This window comes from Bidens hawaiensis, unplaced genomic scaffold (assembly GCF_021521415.1).
Source record: "Bidens hawaiensis isolate Kalapana, Puna unplaced genomic scaffold, B.hawaiensis_p1.1 tig00010929_1, whole genome shotgun sequence".
Lineage (NCBI taxonomy): Eukaryota > Viridiplantae > Streptophyta > Magnoliopsida > Asterales > Asteraceae > Bidens > Bidens hawaiensis.
Genome location: NW_027491846.1, coordinates 456,767 through 471,089, shown reverse-complemented (window position 1 = coordinate 471,089; position 14,323 = coordinate 456,767). Strand labels below are relative to the sequence as shown.

Sequence of the window (14,323 nt, the reverse complement as noted above, 5' to 3'; positions counted from 1 at the left end):
AAATGTTAGTTATATTGAAATTTAAAAACTTAAAATAAAATTCACGTCACCATTCCATGTCAACATAAAAAGAAGATAAAAATATTTCTTAAGTGAAATAAAAAAAATGCTAAAATTTAGTGCTAATGTTGGCCGAATTTACTTTAATTCGTCGCAACGCATGAGTTTTTTTTCTTTAGTTGGTTTGATGTGAGTTTTTATAAGTATATTAATATGTTGTAGTTGGATCACTAGATACCGATGAATTTATATTTTGGTTTAATTCCGGTGTCGCAACCCGATACCGACTAAATTCACCTCGGTTCGTCGCTGCAATGCATGGGCTTAGTTTTTTTAATATGTAAATTTGCTTACTTTGGATTTTGGCAAATTTACTTTTTGGTTTAGTTCCGGTGCATATCCTAAACCGACCGAATTCACGTTAACTTGCAGTTATACCACTCTGTCACGTGGGTTTCACCTATCGACTACAAATTATTTTAATATGTTAATTATTATTATAAGATATACAAGGGTCTATGCTATTATTTGCGTGTACTTTTTTAAGTTTATTATAGTTACCGATATGAACTTAACGGGTACCGTTTGAATTCACATCATTCATAGGTTTTGTTATCTAGTTTTATTTTGTATAAGAAAACCACGCTCGCATTCACAGAATATGTTGTCTCTCGTTGGATTTTTTTTTTCATTTATAAAAAAAATTTAAAAACGTCACGAAGCCAAACCTTCAAGTTTGGATTATACACTTTTGTTTAGATTAATACCTGCAATATATATTAATCATACTTGTTGTCAACAACCTTAATCTAACATCATATATTGCTTGGTACTTGGGAGTGTGGATGGCACTTGCGGTTTCATAAAATAATATATACATGCAACTATGATGCAAGTGGCATAAAAATATAATTTTTGACAATGTCTTTCTCTCAATTAGTAGGCGAGTTAGGAATGTGTCTGACTCAGCACCATAATTTTCACAGTAACGTATTTTTAAGCACCGGTCAAATTAAAGGTTAACTCAAGTCTATCTTTTTTTTATCCACTATGGGAATTAATCTATGTATTATAATAAGGTAAAATAACTGCGAATACATGTCATTTATAGATTTATCTTGGCCAAAACTTTCCGCTCAATATATTGTCCCGTTTTTTAATAAAAACTATTGTCTTATTTCTTTTAAGCTTCTCGTGCGTCACACAAGTTCTAAAGCTAGTTTATTTTACACTAGCATATTTAAATTCAAACATACAACAAATTTATTTTAACAATTTATAAGTTTATTAACTTAAGCTTAAGCATCGGTTTAGACCATTTTACACAATGGAAAACACGTTAAATAAATGACACAAATAAAAATGCTAAGTTTGATGGCTGTCATTGAAAGTTATATATCTAAATTAAATACAAATACCTTTCTTTTACTTTTTTGTAACACCCTAGTATATAGTATAAAAAACTCATCTCCTCTTGTAGCAACAATTATTATTGTTTTGCTGATTATTATTATTATTATTATTATTATTATTATTATTATTATTATTATTATTATTATTGTCTGCTGCAAATATGTGTGGAGGTGCCATCCTCTCTAATATCATAGCCGCCCCCACGGCTAATCGTTCTCGCCGTTTAACCGCTGCAGATCTTCTCCGAGATACCGATGATTTGTCAAACAACTATTACTTCTCAAAGCCACCACCATCATCATCAGATGACTTCGAAGCTGACTTCCAGGGTTTCAAAGACCGAATTCAAACTGATCAGGATAATAATAATAATAATAAGCCTAAGCCTTTTGTTTTCTCAGCCAACAAAAACTCATCTGCAGGTAATTCACTTCTTTTTCATTTATAATTTGATGAGTTATAGGTAAATTACAAGTCGTCATGAAGTTGAAGCTTTTAGATCTGGCTTATCAAATTAGATGAATCTAGTCTGTTCTTGTTATGAATTCCGTATTTGTATAATTTGTATTGAAATGAAATTTGAAGTTGTCTTTTTTGAATAGCAAAACTAAGTCGTTTGAAAAAAAATAACAAATTGACAGATCTTTAAGTTGTTTAAACTGATTATTTATATCTATGGATTCATATTTTTTAGGTTCAAAATCTGATGATAATAATTCTTTTAGATTAATGACGTCATCTATAGAAACTAGTCTCTTATGGTTATGAATTCTATATATTTGGTTTTTTTTAATAGCAAAACTAGGTCGTTTGAAAAATATATATTCATAGATCAGATCTTTTAATTAAGTTGTTTAAATTGATTACATCTATGGATTAATATTTTTTAGGTTCCAAATCTATGAAATCTGATGATGATCATGATCATTCTGGCTCCAAGAAAATTAGGAAGAACCAATTCCGAGGGATCCGTCAACGTCCATGGGGCAAATGGGCTGCTGAGATACGCGATCCAAGTAAAGGTGTCCGTGTTTGGCTCGGGACCTTTAATACCGCAGAAGAAGCTGCGAGGGCTTATGACGCTGAAGCCAGAAGGATCCGTGGTCCCAAGGCTAAGGTCAACTTTCCGGACACACCCGCCAAGCCTAAACACCACAAACCAGCTTCTAACATGGAAGAGAAACCACATGTTAATCCTGCAACACCAAAAAGCGGTCTCTTTAGTTTCACCTCTGATCAAAGTAGCAACTCTTTCGAGTTCCCATGGGTCGAAAACTGTGTAAAATCTCCAGAGATTTCTTCCGCTTTTATGGAAGATGATGCTGCTGCTGCCAAAAAGCTGAAACTAGAGTCGGTGAATTTGGTGTTGGATTGTAACGACAATATGTTCTTTGAGATTCCGTACGTTGAAGGTAACTGGGATGTTGCTTCTATGGACGCTTTCCTGAATGGAGATCTGAATCTGCAGGATGGTGGTAATGTGATGGATCTATGGAGCTTTGATGATCTTCCTGTGATGATGAATGGTGTTTTTTAATTAATTAAATAGTTTATTGTGTGTTTGTTTGTAAATAAGGCTTTACATTGTCAAGTAGCATATCCCCTTTTATGTAAAGCTTATATGCTTTGACTATTGTCTGTCTATTGAGGATGATCTTTAAATTATGTAATGGCATATTGTGTTTCATAAGTGTGTTAGAACTCCGTTTATATGTTAAGCTTAAAAGATTTTGAACTCTAGTATTTGATAATTAGTAGTATTGATCATTCTTGGGCAAGTTTTTAAATGGTCCCGATTTTCCTCAAAACCCCATTGTAGCTATTAGTTTTACCGGTTGTAATGACAGTATAACTGATTGAACTAAAACAAACAAATGAGACTAAGCATAACAAAGATTAAGAATTCTATACTGAGTAGATGAATACTAATTCATATTGGGCTGCAAATAGCATTGACATAGGTATTCTTGTAGCAGGGGAATAAGGGCACATAAAAACACACAATCCATCCGTTGTAGGATAGATTCATACGCTTCCTAGATAGTAATGACGTATGTGTTCTCTTAAGATATACAAGGACGTTATAATCTGACTACGCCACTACGGACGGTGTGACATCACAAGCTTCATGATGAAGGACTAGTAGAGGACCCATAACATAGACATGATTAGGAATTAATGCTGTACAAAGTAATGAAGAATACATAGAAAAAAAAATAAAACTTATACTTGTTAAGTACACTAACCTCTGAAAAACATATAATCAAATCTTTTAGGCCGGGACCATGCATTATTTCATATATGAAACATGTGATACTAAGTACAATGTACACAATGTCACGACAATCTTATCACATGCAATATAAAGTTCAAAGGTAAAATTTCAGGTATTGAGGTAATAACATAAAGGAACAAATTTTATAGATATGTACAACATAATGAGAGTGTAATAGAGAGATTATAGGTGTGTGGAATAAATCTCCTGGTAAGAGTGTTCATAACATTTACTAATTTCAATGAATATGTGTGACTTAAGTAAACTAGAATGCAATTTTTCCAAAATAAAAGAATTTGTGTTAATATATATACTAAGTAGAGAGACAAGAATACATAACATTGCTTATACTGGATTCAAGACTATGTTTAACTTTTTACATACTTTATATAAGCTATATGTCAATCAGACTGCATATAAGTTGAGACTGAAGGCTAATAATTTCAATTAGGCCGTCCCGAGATATCCCAGATAGAACCGGTTATTATGGGCTTGGTTTATAAATGAGTGCTTTTAAGGATTAGTGGAAAATATAATATCGCAGCTAACTGAGCGTGTTTGTCGGTGTCAGGGATGGAGATGGTCTAAATGTCGAATATTTGTTTATGTAAATCTTTATTCAAAATTTTTATGTAGTGAATTATAGTGTAGTTACAGTTAAACATAAGAATCATCATCCATAAATTAAAAATTTGCAGGCTTTCTCCAAAAATGCTATAGAGGTGTTTTTAATATATTATTCAAGATTTGTCATTATGTGTATCTTGAACCTACTTATGACAAAATTGTTTATTACGGAGTAGTTTGTTAAAGTTCTACTGAGAGTCGAAACTTGAAAGTTAAGGATTGCAAATTCACCCATGGCTGTTGCAAACTGTAAACCGGGCTCTCTTTGTTTTGTATATTTCAATTAGCGAATCATTGGCCATATGGTACTTTAGTACTCCAGCTGGGAGATTCTCAGATGGCCGCCTCATCCCTGAGTTCATCGGTAAGCAACATCTCACGTTATCTAACTTTCTTTTCCCTGATCAGTTGGCTAAAGTTAGTTATATCTTACTATACCTTGTGACGCAGCTGAGTATGCGAAACTGCCTCTCATTCCAGTGTATCTCGAACTCACGAATAATGAATATACGCATGGGGCAAACTTTGCCTCTGCAAAAGCTGGTGCTTTGATTGACACCTATACCGGATTTGTACGCCTCCCTTTTTTTGCTTTGGATTTATAATAACAGACAACATGAATATGCCACTAATCTATCTTAGCTGCTTAATAATATTAAGTTAATATAACAACTAACAAACATGTCATGTGTTACCCTTAGCATGTGAACATATTTTGCGCCTTTTCATTTATACATAGGTAGTTGACCTTCATACACAGCTACGGCTTTTTGGCGATCTAGTAAATCATTACAAAAGCAAAATTTAGGCGATACTAAAGCTCGCCAGCTGCTATCAAGTGCTGTCTACTTGTTTAGCTGTGGATACAACGAGTAGGTAAGTCCTACTTATAACAATCACAGCATCTATTATCAGTATACACGAGCAATATGTGGACATGGTGATAGCAAATTTAACCACTGTGATAAAGGTTGTGATCTCAAATTGATGGGTCTGTTTATGTACTATTTTTTTTTTCACAGCATCTATTTACTATATATCATTATTTCGCATTTTTGTTATGTATTTCAATTTCAAAAACAAATTTCCCAAAAGCTAAAACCGGCCTTGTTATCAGTAACAACATGTAACAATTTAATTAAACGTGTCTCATAAAGATGTTTAAAATACATTCTAAATGAATAAAACAAAATAATATTACTAAGTAGATAATCATGTGAGACTCATTAGAAACTTGCTGAGAATAACTAGCTTGATTCATGATTTTTCCTGGAATGAAAACACAACCAACTTTAAAAATGCTTAAATGGATAAACGACACCCATTCTCGTTGGTAAAACGGAGGCTGTTACGCGGTCAGCTAAGGGCATTAGCTCCTTGGGGGCGTTAGCTTGTTAATTGGGCCTTGAACTCTAGACCTTTGTGAGCTAGTTAAAAATATCTACATCACCGTCTTTTTTTCTTTAAATTATTTGTTTTAATTAAATCATCACACACATTTAAGGAAAAAAGTTAGTGAAAGCCAAAATGACGAGATAAAAATAATGATGTGACAAGGGTCTAAACGTGCTGAGACCCAACTTGTTTTGACTGATGAGAACTCGAGCTTGGTTTGTTTCTAGCTCTTTTTTTAATGCTTGGTTTTTCAAGCTGGGTACTTGACTCGAGCTAGTAAAGTACCTTCAACGAGCCAAAGCTCGGGTGTGGTATGAAATTAATACATAGAAGTACAAAAGATGTAAAAACATAACATAAATAAGACTCGATAATGCTCAACACGAGTTTTATTTGAGACTCTAGCCGGAGACTCATTCCACGAACAGCTAAACTAGGGCCTAGGCTGGTTTCCAATTTTGAGTCAGTTACTGAGCTATGCCTAATTGAATCCTCAGCCCCAAACCAAACGGCCGAACAAACAAACAACAAACTTATCGCTTCTGCATATCTCACCGCAGTTTGAGAGTGACGTGACGATCCTGCTGGCCTCAACTACTGCTTCTTCTTCGAACATTATTATTATTCTCTAAGTAAGTAATTCATTTTAATAATAATAATAATTAGGGTTGGTTTTGTTCAATTGTTTGTGATACTATATTTCCACACACATACAGCCGTCGCCTCCCTCATTTTAGTTTAATTATTCACTTGCTAGCTAGGGCTTTTGATTTAAAGAAAAAACACAAAATATGTCCAAAATTCGAGGTATATGGCAAGCTTCTTTAACCGCCACCAAAAGAGGTACTTCTCCAATTCACTTGCTCTATTCATACCTCCAGTTTTAACCACCTTATTATTATTATTATTATTTCATCTCTCATTTTGTATGTATATGTATGTAGCTCTCACTTGGAACATTGATGACTTGATTCCTCCTAGCGAAAGATTTATATACAACTTTAATTCCAAACAAGAGCTTAACAAGTGGCATTTGTATTCTGATTCTCAATATGGAGGTACCTACTATTACCTACTACTTCACTGCTCTGTGCTCTGCTTTATATCCATTTATCATAGTCATTTTAGCTAAATGGTGCGTCTTAATTTATATTTCTATTCTGTTCAAAAGGAATTTTTATTGCTTTGGAGGTTGATTTTCGAATTTTAAGCCCTTACACAGAAAGTACACAATTCAAATTATTATGTGCTTCTCTTGTAATGCTTTTTATAAAACATAACTGTTTGTTATAAATAACTGATATGTTAGTGCAACCATACAGGCTTATCATCAGCAGTGTTAGAGATCACTGATGCAGGAAAGGAACAAACTGGCACTGGTTAGTTATATGTCCAGCAGACTACTCCATATTTTGGGTGCTTTTAGATTCTTACTTTATAATATTGTAGGAGTTTTTCTCGGGAAATCTGTCTTTGGATGTTACAGAGGGTACAAAATGGAATATTAGCAGGAGTGGCTTCTGTGGAATGAGGTCTAAAAGGGTGTGTTTAATGGCTTTATCCATTTTCATCAATACTTTGTGCCGCTGTTAATCTTCAATCATACGCTGCGTGGCATTAGGCTTTCTAACAACATGTTGCTGCTTCCCTTTTATCGTATGCAGTTTGATGGCTTCATCGATCTAGATCCTTATGATACTATAGCACTCAAAATTAAAGGAGGTGGAAGAAGTTACATATCAACTGTAAGTTCTCTTATCACTCTGTCTTTTTATGTTATGGCATTCTTTTGATTTTGGTTTACATTTTTTGTTAGATACTAAAGCTTTAATTTTTAATGCAGATTTATACAGAGAATTGGGTAAATTCGCCTGGACAAATGGAAGATAACTCATGGCAGGCATTTGTTGCTGTGCCTAAAGACAACTGGGTTGTTGCAAAAGTAAGTAATTTAAGTCCTTTACTGTCTTAAATAAGAAAAAAATATATAAGAAAGTACTCTGGTCTTCTCAGGATCAAATTTCTGAAATATTATTAAACATTTTGGTGGTGAGTGAAAAACCACAAGTAGACACACACACACACACACACACATATAGGGACTTGATACTAAACCAGACACACTCGATACTGAACCAATTTTAAGTAGAGAACCATGAGAACCGCCTATGTCTGCATATCAGATTTAGCGGGAGAGCAAAGGTGGAGCCGGAGAAATTATGCAGTTACTTAACCACCTTACATATCACAATTGAAGCAAAATTTACAAGTGTTTAGTGGTTCTCACACTTCTTTTAAAATATGGTATCGATAGAGTTTTGTCTAGATGCATATATGCATATACTGAAGAGAGCGGGGAGATAGAAATAAGTTATATTTTCTTTATTCAATTTTACTCTTTTATTGAAGCATTATGTACATGTGCTTATGCGATTCTCAACATAGTATTGACTCTGAAATTGTGAAATGAATGCCCGCCATGTGTGTGTATTCAAATAATTTTAATTTTGGGCAACACACATGAATTAAACACATATGTTACACTTTTCTGATTTTAGTAACTGGCTTTATATTACACCAAAATCAGAAATCAACTTACACTATATCATCTATTTTAGCAACTTTAATAAGTAGCACATCAACTATTTGCTCATTTTCAAAATTTTCTGACTTGTTTATTTGTTAAAAATAAGAGAAAAATTCATTTTTTTAATTGTAAGCATAGTAATATTTTAATATATTTTTCGCATAAGCATTTGTTTGGATATGTACTATGTAGCATTTAGATGTGAGCCTGTGCCATATAATCAATTTAATGTAAAATTAGTTAAAAAATGAGATTAGCTAAAAAATTGTAGAAGCTTTTCTATTTTGCTCGTAGTTTAAAGTTGACTGCTAAAATTATAAAAAAAGATGTATACTTTTTGTGTTATTTGGCCTTTAATTTTTGTGTGATTTAAGTTTTGACAATTGCAGATTCCTTTGGCACATTATCTTCCAACATGGAGAGGAAATGTAATCGAAGCAGATATAAAAATGAATCCATCTCGAGTTGTTGGCATGTCACTCTCTGTCAATGCTGAAGGTGGGGTCCCGGGTGCTCAAACCGGCCCAGGTGATTTTCGGTTGGAGATAGACTGGATCAAAGCTTTGAGAACTCAATAAGCTGCTTGGACTCCCTTGTAATTGTAGCTAAAACATGTTTATGTTCTTCTGCTTTAGTTTAATAATAATGATATATGAAACATATAATCTTTTCTAGCAACAGGAGATGCCTGTTACCTTTTGAATTTTTGTTTGTGTTTTGATGAGGATCTTAAGAGTAACGACTGTTAGCAAAGTATGACTGCCTAATTTTGTGAGCCTGCTATATAAATGATCAAGACTTTACTTGAATAGTTCCTAATGCTAGAGATTGATGTAGTAATATGAATTTTGTCTCCATGCCTGGTTTATATCAAAATATCAAATTGTTGTTACATGTATTTGGATTTTAAACATACTAGAAACATGTTATACTTAGAACAATATAAAATAACTTTTGTTTCACCTACACTTAATATGTGATTATGTATATAATAAAAGGACACATTAAGTAGGAAAATAATTTATTTCTGAACATTTGGTCAATTAAAAGGAGTTATGTAGGTGTTGGTTTTAACTCATGATTTTATTTTATTTTTTAAATAAAATATAGAAGTTGAATTGATGGGAAGTAGATATTTTCATACATTAATTAAAAAGTATATTTAAGAAGAAAGGGTTGAAGGTTCCAGCTGTGACATGTTGTGATTGATAGATGTTACATACTACAAATAATCATATATGCTTTGATGATTAATTGGATATTATAGTAACACAAATCTGGATTTAGATCTCTTTATCATATGGGCCCTACTACACTCTCAACACCAACTGTCCATCACACATGTTTTTCTACTAATCCTAGTATGCATACCCAATCAATTAAATAAAATAAAAATATCAAAAAAGGCTTCTGCAACTGAACATATATTTATAGCTTCCTGAGGGTTCTTGCAGAGCTGCAATTGCATGTAACATGGATCCTCATCCTTCACAAGCATACCAAATTCTTTCAAGCACTTACTAATTATAACAAATCTCTAATCATTTTCTTTCTTTCTTTCTTTCTTTCAAGCACTTTCTAATCTGTAACTATGGGCCGCAATGGCAATCGTTGTGATTTTTATCAAGTTTTGGGTTTGAACAAGGAATGCACTGAAGCTGAGCTCAAGACTGCTTACAAAAAGCTTGCACTGGTAAGAATTCAGTTTAATATATAATCATCTTGCACTGGTAAAAAGTGTAGTATATATCGGTCTAGGCGGTCGAGTAATCCACGACTAGGCCAGGTATGACCGACCTCTGCAACCATAGTAAAAATTAATAATCTTTTTTTTTTGTGGCGGTAGAAATGGCATCCTGACCGGTGTCCGGACTCTAGATACGTGGAAGAGGCTAAAAAGAAGTTTCAGGACATTCAAGAAGCATATTCTGGTAAGAAAGCTCTCATCTTATTAGCTCAAATTTTCCTAAGATTGACTTGGTTGCTGACAAGCTTCTTCTGTTTTGTGTGTTCCTAGTACTTTCCGATGTAAATAAAAGATTCATGTACGATGTAGGAGCTTATGACAGCGACGACGACGACGATGCAAGTTTTTTTTTTTATCTTGTTATAGGAATTGGAGCTTGTTGAACATGGGACATTGGATCTCATGAAATTAAATATTCATTTGGCCCATAATTATAACTTCTGAATTTCATAATATAACATACTACTTTTCAAAAATATCACATTATCTTAACATACAGATTTTTTTTTATCTTGCTGTTATTATTTATGTAAATGCATAATATTGTTGGCTGATTAATGATATACTGAAAGCAGGGGATGGCTGACTTTATGAGCGAAATGGCGGTGTTGATGAATCAAAACAAACCAAACGTAAGCTCCGAATTCTCCCTGGCATATAGATGGATTCGAGTTGGAATTGAAAAGCTGTAAAATTAGAGGTTATTTTGGCAGGACTTATGTTTCTACTTTAAGCACGTCACACATATGGGGGACACTAGCATTAGCACATATATTTCTTTTTAGAAACCGAATCAATGTAGGCCCTCTATCTCTTGATGTGAATATGACAACTTTATCCACTCAAGTGGTCCAATTGATTCATGAGAATATATACAACTTGGTACTTTTCCTTCTAGTAGACCCGACCGGGCATCAACTTGGTTTCGTCCAATGATGGTTGTTTTGTTTGGTGCGGTGTGTGTTTGGTATTACGTCACCTTTCTTGTTGTTCTCAACAAGTTAACGAGTCTAGATTTGGAAATTTCAAAACAATGATGTTAAAAATACGGTCGTGGTTATGCAGGGAAACGGAGAGAGTTTTGAAGAACTAAAGGACCTTTTCGAGGAACTGTTTCAAGAGTCTGAAAACCACCCGACTTCTTCTAGCTTTGGTGAAAGCTCAAGCTCCTCGTCTAGCAAACGAGGTTCTTCATCTATGTCGAATGAAAGCTTTCAAGGATTTTCACTAGGGGTAAGGATTAGTACCATTAGCACATCTTATTACTGTTATATTAACATAGTTAACGTATGTATCGTTCGTTTTGTGTATTTTTTCAAGGCAGGCAGAAGATACGAGGAGAGAAACAAGAATAAGAACAGGAGGACGGGGAGACATGCGTGATCGATACTAGAGTTCCGTTCGATGACAGTTGTAGTTGTTTCTAAGTAGTTCCAATATGGAATTTAGCTATTGTCCTTTCATGTGTCAAAATCATCAAGTGGCTAGCTAGCTATAAAGTGTAACCATTTTTAAAAAATAAAGAAATGAAAATATGTCGTATTTTGCAACTTGAAGTAAAAGGTGATCACTTGTAATGCTTGAAAGAAACACATCAAGTTGAAAGAGAAAATAATAATAAGCTTTGAAATCTCTTATGAGTAGTATAGTATAATTCCAAAGGGGTGCCAATAATGTGTATAATTAAAATTTGTACCTTTTCAAGTTTTCTTTTTATAATAGTTGTTTCATGGATCAAGACTTCGATATTATGATCATCATGTCACATGTGTGTTAGGCTTATATAATATCAAATAGTCTTTTTTATTTAGTTACAACTTGGCATTTCAAGAGGGGCGTGACATCATTCAAAAACGTAATTGATGTATGATTTGCTTTCTTTTTTATAGATAAAATTAACTTGTTTTTTGCGATTTACGGATAAAACACATTTTAAGACGTCCCATGCATCAAAGATTTATCATTTTCTCTTAAAATACCATCAAATTACGATAGAAGCGTATCATTAGTTGTTACAGATGTCATTCTTAATCTAAATGCAAAAGCTTTTAAGTTGTCTAAGAATAAAAGAATTTTTTTTTTGATGTAGTTGTAAGATGTTTTGATGGATGAAACACGTGATCTTTAACGAAAATAAAACGTGTTTTTAAGTACGTTTGTCTATATAGTTACTATATTGTATTATGTAGACATAATTTTAAAATTCTATTAAAACAGCAAGTGTACATAATTAAAACTACTAAAGATGAAAGGGATATGGCAAGTTGAAATAAAATAGGTTTAAATAAAACAAGTTGGATTAGGAATAATTTAACAAGTTGATATTAAATTAAGCTATTAGAAATAAAATGATGTAGTGGCGACGCTTAGAAAATATATCTCTTATCTTTGGACCAAAAGATCAAATGTGATTATGTGCAAATAAATAAACCTTCCACTTTGGACTCAATCAAATAGTTTATTCTATTTCACTTTATGTTTTCATATTCCAATAGTCTTGTCTTAGAGACTATTCAAATCTTTTTAGGTAATAGCTTGAAATCTTGAATAAAGTTGCAATTTGCAATTATTTCCTTTAGTAATTATAAATTATAAGTTCCATTTTCTAACTCCGTTTTAAAATTACACATTTGTTTTATGACCAAGAGACTTGCGCACTTCTAATTTGTAAATAAATCATACCCAAAATATTGGAATTGCTAGATCAAAGGACATTTTTTTTGTTAGCGACATTATTATTATTTTTTATCTTTTGTTACACATGGAATTTGATCATTCACTATTTGATAAAACGAAACTTTATCAAACACTTAGATATCACTAGACCATTGACCATTTTGTTATAATATAAATAAGAAAATAACAAAATTCTTATAATAAACAATTTTTAAAAAAATATAATTGCGTCCATCCAACCATAATCAAGGTTTTCTTTGTATGTTCCATTAAACTCGTTCAAAAGTTCTTTTATTTTTAAAATAAAATATGCATTATATATATATAACTAATGCTAATGACCTAGGTATCTTATTAAGTTATTAGTTTTAAAGCCCGTGTAACAGACAGAATGATTCAAATTATAAAATTATATAACGTATATGGAAAAATGTATTACATCTATGTTATGTGTACATAAATTGACTCTATTTATATCACAAAATGATTTTTTTAAATAAACATAATAAAAAAATGCACGTGCAAAAACATATTCGAGAACGCTCATTGTATTGAAAATTTCATTCTCAATATCATATATGTATAATTGAAAGAATTTTCGTTATGAACCAATTTTAGAAAGAAAACTTACAATACAATAGTAGTTCTGGCCACTTAGCCTAAATACGAATGATGTGTTACCTTTATTGATATATTTATCAATTTACCACAAATATAAGGAAAAGAGAACATTAAATTGTAATGACAGATGCCCATCAAGAACTATTTTTTATAGCTACACCATGAAAAAGATTTTGATACGTTTCTATGGAATTCTAGACTTTGTCATACTGATAAAATAAAAAACATGTTAAACCTTTCAATTTTATGAATATTTTGCTTCACTTAAACATAGTTTTGCATGACATGCTTCCCATACAATATTCTGATCACCATTGAAGGAAAAGTTAACGTTGGCACAGAGGTTTCAAATTTGATAAAAGTTTGAATCATCGATAAGCCAGGGGTGGCATTTCGGAAGTGTTCGCCATCTTTTCTTAAATTTTTAATAGTAGAGAACAAAATAGTCAATTTGTCAAATCCCAAACATTTTAATTATTTCCAAAAATGCCTCATTCAGTACAAACAGAAACGACACTTTTTGAAATTTTGCCAGTATTGCCAAAGGGGTATGGTTCGACCCATAATCAGTTTTTTCTGATTCAGTGGTCCGATTCAGTGGTTTGACCTATACTCAGTTTTTTCTCTGGCAAGGTGAACATACCCCTTTGGCAATACTGGAAAAATTTCGAACAGAACGCGGGGTGGTGTCAGGGCATAGTTATTGATCCGATTCTTTCGTATGTGTATATAATATTGTATGGAAGTCTCCAAGACCGAATTTCTGATCCGATTCAGTGGTTCGACCCATACTCAGTTTTTTCTTCGGTTCGGTGAACATACCCCTTTGGCAATAATGGCAAAATTTCGAACGGCCCGCGGGGTGGCGCTATGGCATAATTATTGATCTGATTCTTTCGTATGTGTATAAAATACTGTATGGAAGACTACAAGACCGAATTTCTAATCCGATACAGTGGTTCAAACCATACTCAGTTTTTTC

General features: G+C 32.8%; 2 protein-coding genes, 1 long non-coding RNA gene and 1 pseudogene across 4 annotated transcripts; all 4 read left to right on the top strand.

Annotated features, from left to right (window-relative positions):
- Window positions 1-2,246: 2,246 nt before the first annotated feature.
- LOC143536837 (ethylene-responsive transcription factor RAP2-12-like) lies at window positions 2,247-3,153 on the top strand. Its single transcript, XM_077030743.1, has one exon. It carries the CDS (start codon window positions 2,315-2,317, stop codon window positions 2,948-2,950), a length of 636 nt encoding a protein of 211 aa, XP_076886858.1. The 5' UTR covers window positions 2,247-2,314; the 3' UTR covers window positions 2,951-3,153.
- A 1,464-nt stretch (window positions 3,154-4,617) lies between these two features.
- LOC143536835 (uncharacterized) lies at window positions 4,618-5,316 on the top strand. The gene is made up of 3 exons (XR_013135944.1): window positions 4,618-4,679; window positions 4,766-4,887; window positions 5,055-5,316. It is a non-coding gene; the product is annotated as an uncharacterized LOC143536835 (long non-coding RNA).
- A 1,164-nt stretch (window positions 5,317-6,480) lies between these two features.
- Window positions 6,481-9,087, top strand: LOC143536834 (putative complex I intermediate-associated protein 30; annotated as a pseudogene). Its single transcript, XR_013135943.1, has 7 exons — window positions 6,481-6,553; window positions 6,655-6,768; window positions 7,033-7,100; window positions 7,163-7,252; window positions 7,375-7,455; window positions 7,554-7,652; window positions 8,687-9,087. The product of XR_013135943.1 is annotated as a putative complex I intermediate-associated protein 30 (transcript).
- Window positions 9,088-9,725: 638 nt separating this feature from the next.
- On the top strand, window positions 9,726-10,427 carry LOC143536823 (uncharacterized). The gene is made up of 3 exons (XM_077030735.1): window positions 9,726-9,990; window positions 10,144-10,228; window positions 10,315-10,427. The coding sequence occupies exons 1-3, from the start codon at window positions 9,889-9,891 to the stop codon at window positions 10,425-10,427; spliced, it is 300 nt and encodes a 99-aa protein (XP_076886850.1). The 5' UTR covers window positions 9,726-9,888.
- The last annotated feature ends 3,896 nt before the right edge of the window (window positions 10,428-14,323 follow it).